Source organism: Hylaeus volcanicus, chromosome 4 (assembly GCF_026283585.1).
Source record: "Hylaeus volcanicus isolate JK05 chromosome 4, UHH_iyHylVolc1.0_haploid, whole genome shotgun sequence".
In the NCBI taxonomy this organism is placed as follows: domain Eukaryota; kingdom Metazoa; phylum Arthropoda; class Insecta; order Hymenoptera; family Colletidae; genus Hylaeus; species Hylaeus volcanicus.
Genome location: NC_071979.1, coordinates 9,138,900 through 9,151,674, shown reverse-complemented (window position 1 = coordinate 9,151,674; position 12,775 = coordinate 9,138,900). Strand labels below are relative to the sequence as shown.

General features: G+C 34.6%; 3 protein-coding genes across 3 annotated transcripts; 1 reads left to right on the top strand and 2 right to left on the bottom strand.

Moving 5' to 3' along the window:
• Positions 1–257: 257 nt before the first annotated feature.
• LOC128874976 (ubiquilin-1) lies at positions 258–4,203 on the bottom strand. Its single transcript, XM_054120215.1, has 7 exons — positions 3,643–4,203; positions 3,330–3,528; positions 2,955–3,243; positions 2,218–2,865; positions 2,013–2,145; positions 1,809–1,941; positions 258–1,613 (listed from the first exon to the last, which is right to left on the bottom strand). Exons 1-7 carry the CDS (start codon positions 3,742–3,744, stop codon positions 1,537–1,539), a joined length of 1,581 nt encoding a protein of 526 aa, XP_053976190.1. The 5' UTR covers positions 3,745–4,203; the 3' UTR covers positions 258–1,536.
• Positions 4,204–4,853: 650 nt separating this feature from the next.
• On the bottom strand, positions 4,854–9,338 carry LOC128874968 (nonsense-mediated mRNA decay factor SMG5). Its single transcript, XM_054120203.1, has 6 exons — positions 9,110–9,338; positions 8,186–8,408; positions 7,935–8,099; positions 5,709–7,815; positions 5,290–5,625; positions 4,854–5,224 (listed from the first exon to the last, which is right to left on the bottom strand). Exons 1-6 carry the CDS (start codon positions 9,181–9,183, stop codon positions 5,157–5,159), a joined length of 2,973 nt encoding a protein of 990 aa, XP_053976178.1. The 5' UTR covers positions 9,184–9,338; the 3' UTR covers positions 4,854–5,156.
• A 324-nt stretch (positions 9,339–9,662) lies between these two features.
• LOC128874972 (protein regulator of cytokinesis 1-like) lies at positions 9,663–12,587 on the top strand. Its single transcript, XM_054120208.1, has one exon. It carries the CDS (start codon positions 10,045–10,047, stop codon positions 11,971–11,973), a length of 1,929 nt encoding a protein of 642 aa, XP_053976183.1. The 5' UTR covers positions 9,663–10,044; the 3' UTR covers positions 11,974–12,587.
• The last annotated feature ends 188 nt before the right edge of the window (positions 12,588–12,775 follow it).

Here is a 12,775-nt window from a genome sequence, read left to right as displayed (position 1 = left end):
TACATATATTCTTATAGGAATATTATTTTAATGGTGAACTGGTAAGGAATTTTTACTAGAGAATATGTTATAATTGTATAATGAATGGGGTTACTAAAGACATATCGATTCAATTCGAAATGTATATTTTACATAGGTTTCAGTCTATGTTATTTCTAAACATACGTTTTATATTCGCATATCATCCACTCGCAATATTTATCGCTAAGGTAACTGAATAATACCTTAAAACGTACTTGATAGTTAAAATTCGTTAATATGAATCAACCATGATTTTATTTTGTCATATAATCGATTGTACAGAATACCTTGTTTAGTGAAGTATACTGAATACACATAAAAGTTTATTATAATGCGCATGGATATTTCTGTAATCGTACATCAATCAAAAATAGTAAAATTATAACTGTTTTTTTTTCTTCCTCAATAAAGATAATTTACAACATTTACCATTTTTTCTTTCAATATACCTTAAGAGCTATCCGACGATTACATTTTTTCCAATTTAAACACATTTACATGTGACATCTCGTTAAATCGATCTTTCCGCGCGTTTCTCTATATAAACAACCTACACCATAGAATCCTCAATCATCACGCTACAAATCTCTAAATTTGTATCTTAAGACATGTAGTAGTGCATAGTTACTTTTTTTACGCATACAATAGAAACTAAGGAAACAAAAAGGTAAAACAATGTGCGTCGGCATAAAGATGAAACAAAAAAAATTTCGCTTCTCACCAGTCACACGTACAAAACTCACATGGAAAACATTAACGGGATCACCGAGTATGTTTCTCGTTAAGCAGAACGAATAATTGAATTATAATTCACGTCACCTCAAAGTCTTTAGTTCATAGTCTCGACAAGTTCTTTATTCCTATACATCAAATGTTATGTAGTTAATTGATAATTACCTATACCCCCGTTTCTGTTGCAAACATATCAACGTTTCATGCAATACATTTACTAGTGTGATTATATTACACTTAAGCAAAACAAAATTATTCTTTATAAAAATTTGTAATCGACTGATCAAGCCAGAAGCATCATACTTATTTTAACGGCAATCTATTTTCCATGCAGGTTCCATTGTTTCTAAGAAACACCGTAAACGTATAATAACAAAGAAGAAGGACACGTCCCTCGTATTACGATCTAGTAATATAATCTTGAATGTATGACGAATAAATTTACACCGACGAAATACATTAACAGAGCTACTTCGTACTTTCAGCACATCGAGAAAACGTACAGAATAAAGAATTAAACTAGAAATTTCGAAAGTGAAACATGTGAACAAGTTAAACATTTAGATAGCAGTACTTGTTTTATCGAGTACGATCAAGTACCAATCCAAAATAAAAATGCATGTTGAACGAGTCAGTAGCGTGTATTCTGTCAAGAGTTGGGGTAGAAGTTTATAATTTTCTGACAGCCAGTTACCTCAAATATCTCTCACCACGCCTGTTGTAAGAGGTAAATAAGGAAAAAATTAAAAATAGTAATGGAATAACAGCATTGCATATTGGTGGTTAGCTCATGGACACTTGTCCATTAGACAGTAGCCGTTCAACAGCAGCGTTTATATCTCCGAATGTGGCTATTAATGCTGAAAACGACACCAAAATATTGTATAAATATATTAATATACCATTGTTAATCTGAATTTTCTACTTCCATTAACACAGGCTAATTAAGAGTAGAAAGCATAATCATCAATTTTTAAATCAAGTTTGTTATAATTATTAGAAATGTTTATAAGTCAAGATAATAAAACAGGTTTCAAGATTATACGTATTGTTACCTTGTAAATTAGCGTCTCTATTAACAAAACCCATAGCCGTAAGCTGTTCTAACTGTGCTCTGTAACGCTCTTCTGGTGGAGGTACAGGTTGACCATCTACCTCTGCACCTTGATTTAATGCCATTGCTGATACCTGGCGAACGTAAAATTACCAATTAGCTCCTTTATGAATTATTCACCAATTAACGCAAACAAAATTCTTACCATGCGTGCCATAAATTGAGAGAATGTATCTTGTTGGTTTGTATCCGCCGCCGGTTGTGTAGTTGGTACAGTTGGATTTGTTGCTCCAGCGTTTGGTGTTGTTGCTGCTGCAGGTGGTACAGTCATGCCCATACTAAAAAATTACACATTAATGCATTTATGTTCCACAATAAAGCTGTAACACAAAACACTAACAACAACTTACTTTTCAACAAGTTCCGGAGCAACGGTACGTAACTGCTCCATACCCTGTTGAATTTGCATAATGGCCGCTAACGCATCAGGATTCGTAACGACATTCTGAATTTGAGGATTCTGCATTTGCTGAATAAATGCAGGCAGCATAGCTCGTATTTGTTCCTGCATCTGTGGATTTCCTCGAAGAAACGGATTGGCAGCGATTATACTACTGGCCATAGAGGGATCCGCTGCCATAGCTTCCAGCATAGACCTCGTATACGGAGCGTTCAACATGTTTCGCATAAGCTGCGGATTTTCCATCATTTGAGCTGCAAGACTTTGCATTGCTGGCGAATCCAATAAACCTCTTCCTTGTTGTTGATTAGGAGAATCGTTGCTTTGACCCTGATTCCAAGGATTTGGCAAAGGGTCCCTGTTCTCTTGACCCTGCTGTGGATTCTGGCTATCCTGACTACCATTGTTTTCGACTAATGCTGCGAAAGGATTACGTTCGCTGTCCGCGGCAGCAAGCATAGGCTCTTGAATGTCACGATACATGCGACGAAGCGCACTGTAGCCACCAGGAATACTTTCTAGATTAGACAGAGCTCTGTCATGGGAACGCATTAATTCTTGAAGCATCGATGGATTGCGTGCCAACTCCATTGTTTGTCTAAATAAATTTAAATACTTATTAAGCAAAGAGTAGAAGCAGATAAATGTACATGTAGAATAAGTGAAAGAGATAAAAAAGATACTCACCTCAACAATTCTGGGTTATTCAGCATATGACTAATTTCTGGATTGCGTTGCATCAACTCCTGCATTTGAGGGTTAGCCGTAACCAAGTTACGCATATTCTCTGGATCGTTCATCAAACTTTGTACCAACGGATTGTCGAGTACTTGACGCATTGTTTCTGGATTTGACAATAGTTCACGTTGCATACGTTGTTGCAAATCAATGAAATTAGCAGAACCCAAGCCAAGGGATTCCAGGCCTGCGAGTCCTCCTAAACTACCTAACCCGAAGGGACTAGCACTTATGTCAGCTGAATGAAACAAAATAAAACAAAAATATATATTGTGATAGTAACATTCCATTTAATTCATAACATAATGTTTGTTATATTCATACCTTGCGGTCTCTGAGTCGGTGTAGAGTCTTGGCTTTGGTTGGAAGCAGAACGAGGTGCCTTAATAACCAGATGAACCGTCAAGCCATCCTTGACATTATGCGTACTCAACGTTTCGTGATCTTTCATGATTTTCCCCGCGAAGATCAGACACAACTGATCCGATTGAGCATTGAACTTCTTCGCAACCGTCTCTTTAAACTGTAAATTTCGGGAGAAATGGTTATTAAAGTTAACCCAACAATGACAAGCGTGATGATCAACAGTGAATCCCGTCTTCGATGAAATTTACGAATACGCGACAAGAATACTTACGTCTTTAATATTAGCATCCTCCTCGATCTCGACGGTCTGTTTCTCCTTTGGCGTTTTGACGTTAACCGTGATTTTCTTCCGTGTATCCTGGCCTTCTGCCATCTTGAATCGGTAGATGACTCGTTACTTTCGACGCTTTCGATTCTCCCTCGTCGAGGGCCAATTGCGCACCACTTTCCACGAATGCTACGATTCTTTTCGCACCACAGGAATTTCGTTCGCTACTCCCGTTCCCAAAGAAAATACGCTGAATTTTGTTAATAAGTTATTCCGAAGAACCATAAAGATCACATAGAAGGGTCAACTTGAGCGGCTATTCTATGCTAAGCCATGATGCACGATACGACGAAAGTACACGATATGTCAACGCGCTCGTGTATAGTTCCTCCAATGGCCGACAATAAATACGTTCCCCCAAGAAACGATCCCTTCGTTCCGCTAGAAGATACTTCACTGAACGTGTGAACTGTAAAACGACAAACTCTTGCGAGAAATACTTGATATTATTTACGATATACCAGGAATTGTTTTAGGTTAATAGGTTATGTCGCGTTGCCACTACTGTAACGTTAAAACACTAACCAGGCATGTAAATGGAATGTAGGTATAGAAGGAATGATGTATTTTGTAAAAAAATTATGAAATCAAAGAATATGTTATAAGGAGTTATCAGATATGTTTTAAAGGAGAATTGAAAATCTTGAACATCCTGCAAAAATAAATAAATGAATTTACAATTGCTTCGACACATTCATCAGCAGTATTTTTATCAACAAATTCAATTCTTCAAATTATTGAAACATCGATGTAAATGTAACAGTAGAAAATAAATAGTATATAGAAATAACTGTACGAAACCTGTAGTATGTATATTAAAATTTAATTTGTAATACACGTGTATTTACGTGTTCAATACACGTGAAGAAATGTGACGAATCTTAGTTACTAAAACACGTGTACACGTGTCATGGGCTCTAGTTCAAAGCGACAAAAATCTAACTAATACTACACATAAACATACTACGTGTATTCTGATAGTGATAATCAGTACATCACGATTCATTATAAGATTTATTGTAATGCATTTTTAAATAAAATTAATTGCAATTTGAAAAGAACAGTGACGTATGTCACTATATAAACTCGTTTAATCGTTACCTATCTTTTTCTTTCTCGTTCATTGGAACTTTTCCATATTGGAAAACATCGCGATGACGTGTTCATTTTTATTGAGAAATAGTGAAAAATACAATCTTTGTTTAAACATAAAAGCCAATAATCAGTGATTAAAAGGAAACCAGTTTATTATTTAAAATTCTTTCATGGAAAAAGATATTAAATTCCATTTTGGCTTTGTTGTAGGAGAACCATCGATTTTCCTTTCTGGGTTTCCAGCCCTCTCAGACTCGCCCGCTCAGCTGACCGTATTTGCAGCTCTCAAGAAGGGTCAAGTCTTTCACTTTCACTTCAGTATGAGGAAGCAGCGGATGATCATCTCCATTAGCTCAATATGCTCAACCATGACTTTTACTCGATGCCTTCCATTTTGTATGAAATGACTCTATATATTCAATATTGACGCCTGTAATTGAACACCACGTTATACAATAAAGTTATCGTCTTTTAAATCCCTTCTTTTAAATTTACCTGCACTCTTTGCCAATCCATCAGGACTAAAAGTAAGGACTCTCCTTTCATCTGGACTGCAACCAGTTAATAATGTGACAACTGGTGTCTCTGCATCATTCGTTATACCAACTTTTGTCTGTTGAGTAAGGTAGTGGCAACATTCTATAATTTGGAAAAATAACCATGCTTCTTTATCTTTCGGTCTTGGTCCTTTTATATATGGTAACGCTAACCGCTCGTGAGGTCTTTGCGCTCGTAGGAATCGTGAACCTCGTTTTAATTGACCTTCAAGCCAGCGTGTCGCTTCTCTTGCTCGGCCACTTATACGTTTCACTTCGTCCAAAGCAGAAACGACTAAAAATGATGTGTTATTTTTACTTTTAATCAGAAAATATAAACTAAAATTTCATTAATTTTAATATTATCATTTTACTTACCAACGCTGGGAATTACAACAATGAATTTCTTAGCATAAACTAAACGTTTAAGAGCTGGTGTATGCTTTGCTAAAGCTTCATGGTCCGGCACTAAGTAGGGAGACATAAGCCTAGATCTTAAACGAGTCTCTAAAGCGCAAACTTCTGCCTTCAACCATAACTTGCCCATGTGCCTCATCAACTTTCCCCGCGAATGATCCATTTCCAAATCCTTACCATTACTCTTCGTTACGTTAGCGGTGTTCGCATCGATCGTTACAAATATTTGTTTCGTTTGTTCATATTTCACTCCAGCGTCTTCAACGGAATTAAGGAAGTGCCCAAATTCGATCAATTTCAATGCTCTTAGCAAAGTTTCCTCCCGTTTATTCATTTTATGTTTATATAGTATCTTCCAGTCGAGCGACCTTTGGGCATCCACCAATAGATTCAAGCCCCTCAAGTCAATATCTTCCGGCAGTGGAATGATTTTAACGCACTCCTTCAATTTATCTACGCTTGATAAAATTATGCTATCGTTCTTACAGCTTTTCAATAACGTCTCCGTATCGATGTTAATTAGATTCAACAAAATTGTAACGCGTTTCAATAAAATCCGTGAACTTTTGCTACATATTCTTATAATATCCGGGTTACTCCTTAACCAGTCGCAACATATTTTAATAGACGCCAGTATTTCTTTCCCAACCATGATATTCAGTACCTCGTCTGGTTTTAAATCTTGTTTCTTCAATTGAGCAATGTACGTTACTCTGCCCGATGAGTCATTACTTTCTTCGAACGTACTGTTAAAATTCGTTGTTACTGCGCTTCCAGGATTGGTCATAGAATCTTTATCGTCGAGTTTTTTGTCCACTTCATCGACGAACACCTGTTCACCGTTTTGTTCTTGATTAATTTCATCGATTGTTTCGACTTTTATTTCTGTTTTCACGTGTCCATTGGTTTTCTTGATTTCTGTATCAGTTGTAACTTCTTTCTTTATTCGTGTACCTGTGCCTTCGTCATCTGTAACGTCTTCCGATAATGCATCATCCGATAAAACATTACCTTCGCTTAATACATCGTCCTCTGTCTCAGAAACGTCCGAATTTACATCATCGCTGGAAGATTCGACGTCAGTAGCGTCTGAATCACTGCTATTCCTTCGTTTTCGTCGACGAAGTTTCGTAAGCAAACTTTTAGTTTTGTCTCGAATTTTCCGGGTACCATTATGAACATCCCCATTATTTTCCGCATTTCCTTTTTCGGAGGATACTTTGTCATTGTTTTTATCCGTAGATTTATCAACTTCGCTTGAATCTGATTTTAATTGTTTTATTACGTCGTTCTTCTCTTCCATAGGTTTATTATTGCATTCGTCTATAAAAGACTCTTGCAATCTTGTTATTGCAAATTGTATTAATTGAGATAATATCGCCAAAGTTATAGCGACGACACCTTGTACTTCACTCGATTCTTTGTTTTTTAATTGTGAAATAGACATCAAACATATAGCAACAATCTTGAATATCATATCGTCCGTTAGATAATTTACTTCTCCGTTTTTGCAGTTTTGAAGATACACTTCGATACTGCTTTCTCTTTCATTGTAATTTGCATCACTTAGTTCGGGTTGTTCTACACTCAGACAAGTTTCAATGCTGTTCAAGAGATCCTGACATTCCTGATTTATTCTATCAGAATTTGGTACATCATAATCCCATAATTGTAATAAGGAAAACAATCTTGATATGCACATGCGGATGGAACACTTTTCATCTATGCAAATAGAATGAGTGACAATTGCTCTCTTTAAATTTCCTTCCGCTCCTTCAAATGGTTCAGTACAGAGGACACATCTCATGTAGTGATACACTGCATCGAGACCATAATTTTTATTGCCCACTACAGTGCCCAATTGATTGTGGGGTAATCCAATATTCGGATCAATCGCTATAGCCATTTTGTAATATCTTTTTGCTATCATTGGATCCCAAAATGGATCTAATTCTAGTTTATATCTAGCTAAATCCCCAAGGCATACCAAGCTTCTATGTATAAAGCGCACAACACACAGTTTTGTTTCTTCTGTATAAACTTTAGATTGACTTGGCTTATTCTTCACCTTTTGAAATATACAAAAAAAAAGTGAAGAATTAGATTAGTTTCATGGTACTTGTTATAATTAACTATTTGCATGATTATATTCTAATTTGCATAACAACAATATTAAGAAAAACTTACGCTTAACAATTCAGTGTCATTTTGTGTATGAACAAAATCAATAGCACCAACCAAATCTAAACCATATTCTAATTGCAATTTCAGTATCAGGTGATGATAAAAACCTACCCCTACAGCCAAATGAACAGATAACACTGCTTTTTCTGTTTCTGTCCATGTATTACCCTACAATAAGATTTGCATATTTTAATATTTTTACCAAAAGATTAGCAATGTAAATGTTATAATATGCATATAAAAAAAATTAATACCTTTCGCAATTTTTTAGCAGCATAAACATTATCATAAAACGCTTTCCTCCATAACAACTCCTCAGTTTTACGTGCATATCCAATAGGATCTTTAATTATTAACCTTATGCAATAATCTTTAAGCTTCACACGCAGTGTTTCCCCTGATGGGGTAAACAAATCTGTTATTGTTATTGCACGGCTCTTTTGTTCATCTAATCGTTTGGCAATATCTGTTATACCCCTATGAAATCAAATATATTTTTTATTGTCTTCTGTGACCTCGCATAACCTATTACTATACTTTATTAAAATTGTTTCAATATTAGATGTTGGTAACCATATAATTTAGGTATATTTTTTAATATAATAAAAAATATCACGATATGATTCATATAATGCATATTATATAATTTGGTGTAAAACAAAGATAAAGAATATATCTTAACAAGAGAAATAACATAAATTCCATAATATACATATATGTATTCGCATTCATTTATCGATGACATTGATAAAACATCTATCAATGTTTATCACATTACAAACAGGTTGAAAAAAAACAATACTTAAGATAAAAAAAGAATCTAAATATATGTAGACAAAGTTATCGAGTTTTTATCGCAATACAAGAGCTCAATTTTTATGCATACTAATTTTTTGCATGCCCATAGTTAATTTGTCTTGGATATTAGACAGGACCAGCATAAACTATTTACAAGTGGCAAACTGATATCATAACCTTTTCATTGTGAGAATTTCCTAAGAAATAAAAGGAAAGAGATGTACGTAAAAGCGCGCCAATTGGAGATCGTGCGCGAATTTAGGTTATGTTAATGCAAGGTGAATTTCGCGATACTCGAGTAGCATTAAAAAAGGAGTTCCCCAAAATAACGCATGACGTAAATAAGGAGAATTACTGGCTTGTAGAAGTTACTATATTACTTGTGCAAACGTCTCGTTTGTTCGAGACAATCAGACGTTCGGACGTCTGCTGCAGTATTATAGGTCCTCCTCATTTTGCTTCGATCATTTTTCACTTCCTGGCCACTTCGTCATTATTCATTTTCCCGCGGTCTCCTGACACGCGCACCTCCGTCCCACAGTAAGAAAATTCGACATTCGCCCTTGCCTAACTCCAAAAACCTCCCACGAACTGCAAACCTTACACAATTACAAGTAGGTGCGTTCACATAGACGCAGTTTGTTCAACGGCACTGCGAATAAAATTATCTGGAAGTCATCGTAGCAGTCTTGCCAAACATAACATTTTTCCACTGCGAAGCAAACTATTAATAAATTAAAAAACTAGAATTGTAGAAAATATCCATACGTGAGAAGCAGGGTCCTCGTTTCACGAGCTGTTTTACTTGTGGCGCTGATGTTGATTTTGGAAGGCTTATCGTTATCATACAACCTCTGCGTAGGTTATGGGTTAGTTGCTAAGCAACAGGCGTCAAATGTTTTGAGGCATCCAGAAAGCTCGCCGCTCACTAAGCTGCTCTGTGAGCGAGGTTTGGTGACGCCATCGGTAGCAAAACGTCCAAGTTTGTAGTGAAAGTAGTTCCGACCAGTTTTGTTATCGAGGGTTCCGATCAAGGCTAAGGTATCGTAGCTACTCTAACGATAATAGACGACCATGCGTACACATGCGCACTAACAGCTGTATGAAAATTCAAAAGAATAGCAGTTAATTCCATATTCCCATATCCCATGGTTCAGAAAGGTTAATCCTGTCACAGGAATCAAATTTATTTATTTTGTAATTCGTAAAAGTTTATATAAGTAATAAATACAAGAATAGTCTATCATAATTTCATTCAAGTTATTCTATTAATCTCTGAGAGTTGCTTTAACTCGCGTACAAACAAAATACAAGAATGGCCGAGTTGTCTATGTGGGAACCGACATTGGAAGAAACTATGGTAAAACTTCGAACTACATTAGGCCTGTTATACCAAATATGGGAAGAGATAGGATTTACAAAAGAATCCTGTTCCATGTATTGTGAACAGGTATTTTGTCACATAAATGACCTCTTACAAGAAATGGTTTCAGAATCACAACTGAAAAAAGAAACAATATTAAGCAATGTTACTCAATTAATGGATCAAATTTCTTCTATAAGTAAGGAATTAGGAATAGAGGTACAAACGACTGGATATGAAAATTATTCATGGAAAGAGGTAGAAAAAATGCTATCTTCAGATTTACAAAAGTTGCAATATTGCAAAGATCAGCGCATGGCACTTTTAAAGGAATTGCGTGAAAAGGAACAATCCCTTTGCAGAGTACTTGGTACTCAACCGATCAATTTAGAGAACAATTTACTATCTGAGGAGGAACTAGAGAGTTTTAAACTATATCTGGAAAAGCAAGAAGGCGAGAAGAATCGTTTAGAATCAGTTTTTAAAGAAATGCGCAGAACGATCATCAAAATGATAAATGACCTGGGCATATCTCCATCCACTAATTTTGAACATTTTATATACACAGACGGTGAAAACTTTGTTCTCAATAGCAATAATATGATCAAATTGAAGGAACTTAGAGATGATCTTAAACATCAGGTAGACAAGGTAAAAAAACATGTGGAGGATCTTACACAAGAGTTACATGCAATATGGAAAAACCTTGATGAGCCAGATCATATTTGTCAATCATTTCTTAGTAGTTACAGTGGATACAGTGTTGCAACTAGAAATGCTTTACAAGAAGAATTAGCACGATGTAAAGAAAAAAGAAAGCAAAATATTGTAAAATATGTGTCACAAGTGAGAGATCAATTGGTGAATTTATGGGATTTATGTAAATTCAGTGAAGAGCAAAGAAAACAGTTCCAATATTTTCATTGTCAGACATACACAGAAGATTTATTGACATTACACGAGCTCGAAGTAAAAAGAGTACAGAAGTTTTATGAGAGCTATAAGCACATATTTTCACTCTTAGAACAACGTGACAACTTGTGGACAAAAATGAAAGAACTGTTGCAACGTGCAAATGATCCAGACCGTTTCTACAATCGTGGTGGTCAGTTATTAATGGAAGAGAAAGAACGTAAGAGAATCCAAAAACAGTTACCAAAAATGGAAGAGCAACTTAAGAATTTAATAAAAGAGTATGAAGAAATAAATGGGGAAGAATTTACTATAAATGGAATGTCAATAGAGGAAGCATTAAAAGAATCATATAATCATTTGAACACAGAAAAAGAAACAATAAAAAAGGCTAGGAAAGAAGCAAAAGGCAAATCATTGAAAAAAGTAAGTGCTTCTAAGAGACTTACACCCAATGCATCAAAGAAAGCACTAGGTGTGTTGAGTACTTGTCGCCGGACACCACTGGATACATCAAATAGAAAGTTATTGTACACTCAATCTCCAAATACATCAGCAAAACATAGAAATCCTGGCAGTGGATCTAAATTAAGGAGGAATGGAAGAGCTGCAAGAAAGATCTTACAATCTAAAAAAGAAATAACTAAACGCGAAGAAGGTAAAGAAAACTCTATGTCGCAAAGTTCAGTTGATACAACATATAATCTATTCAAAGAACAATTAAAAGATAAAAGAGATCTCCAAAGTTCCCTATTACTAGAACAAATTTTAATAAATGAAACTATATCAAGAATGAAGACGCCGGTACGAACCCCCGCGAAACCAATGCGGAAAAAGTTATCGTCCAAGACAACACCTACAACTTCTACGTTAATGGAATCACAATTACTTAAATCACCTCGTAGTCCTAGACTTGTACAATCGTCAAAGCTTGCTACTATATCAACACCTTTACCTATAATCTTTTGATTTATAATAAGAATCCTTGGAAGTAATTCATATCTTAATTCGCGAAAGGTAGTTTTTAAATATATTAAATTCATAACCAAATAATAACTTTAACATGTATAAATTCGATAATTTTTAAAAAATTTACGGTTGTTTAATTAGGATAGTGATAGAAGATATTTATAGAAGATGCTTTAGATATCTAATTGGAAGATTAATTTATTTTTATTATGTCTTTGAATATGTAAGGCGAGTTTGTTAATGCGTCTTTCGTGCTATATTATTTAACTACAATCTATCGTATGCGCGTGTATTAAGTGCGAATTATAATACAAATTATTGCACACATGAAATAGCATTTACAAAATCGAATTGTAAATGAAATTTCAATTTTGCAAAATTTGTAATACCATAAGTGTAGATTTTCTATAAAATATTATTATTAGAAACGTACGTTTAAATGCAGTTTCGTAAGTGATAATATTTTTCATAATATATTCATTCACACTTTGTAATATATTTTAAATATTTTTTTGAAAAAATGTTTAAAATCAACATAAATCTGTAGTAATTATTGTATAATCCATACCAAAAATTTATTAAACATGACCATAAAATTATATTTTCACCAAAGATACGCTATATTATTATCTAGATAAAAATATATTTAGATCTGTGAACATTTCATAAAAAGTACAATTTGAATTATAAATTCAGATATTATTTTATGTTATACAGATAGAAATTATAATAAAAACTGTTCATTGTAATTGAAGTTACAAATCGATCACTTTATTGTCTCCATTCATATATTATTCGAATA

Excerpts from the sequence above, each read along its gene's own strand:
- LOC128874976 (XM_054120215.1), bottom strand. The coding sequence starts at position 3,744 with ATGGCAGAAGGCCAGGATACACGGAAGAAAATCACGGTTAACGTCAAA. Across the intron at positions 2,866-2,954 it reads AATAACCCAGAATTGTTGAG|ACAAACAATGGAGTTGGCAC; the intron begins GTGAGTATCTTT and ends AAATTTATTTAG. Across the intron at positions 2,146-2,217 it reads GCTCCGGAACTTGTTGAAAA|TATGGGCATGACTGTACCAC; the intron begins GTAAGTTGTTGT and ends GTAATTTTTTAG.
- LOC128874968 (XM_054120203.1), bottom strand. The coding sequence starts at position 9,183 with ATGAGGAGGACCTATAATACTGCAGCAGACGTCCGAACGTCTGATTGT. Across the intron at positions 8,100-8,185 it reads CTGCTAAAAAATTGCGAAAG|GGTAATACATGGACAGAAAC; the intron begins GTATTAATTTTT and ends ATCTTATTGTAG. Across the intron at positions 5,626-5,708 it reads TGTTGTAATTCCCAGCGTTG|TCGTTTCTGCTTTGGACGAA; the intron begins GTAAGTAAAATG and ends CATCATTTTTAG.
- LOC128874972 (XM_054120208.1), top strand. The coding sequence starts at position 10,045 with ATGGCCGAGTTGTCTATGTGGGAACCGACATTGGAAGAAACTATGGTA.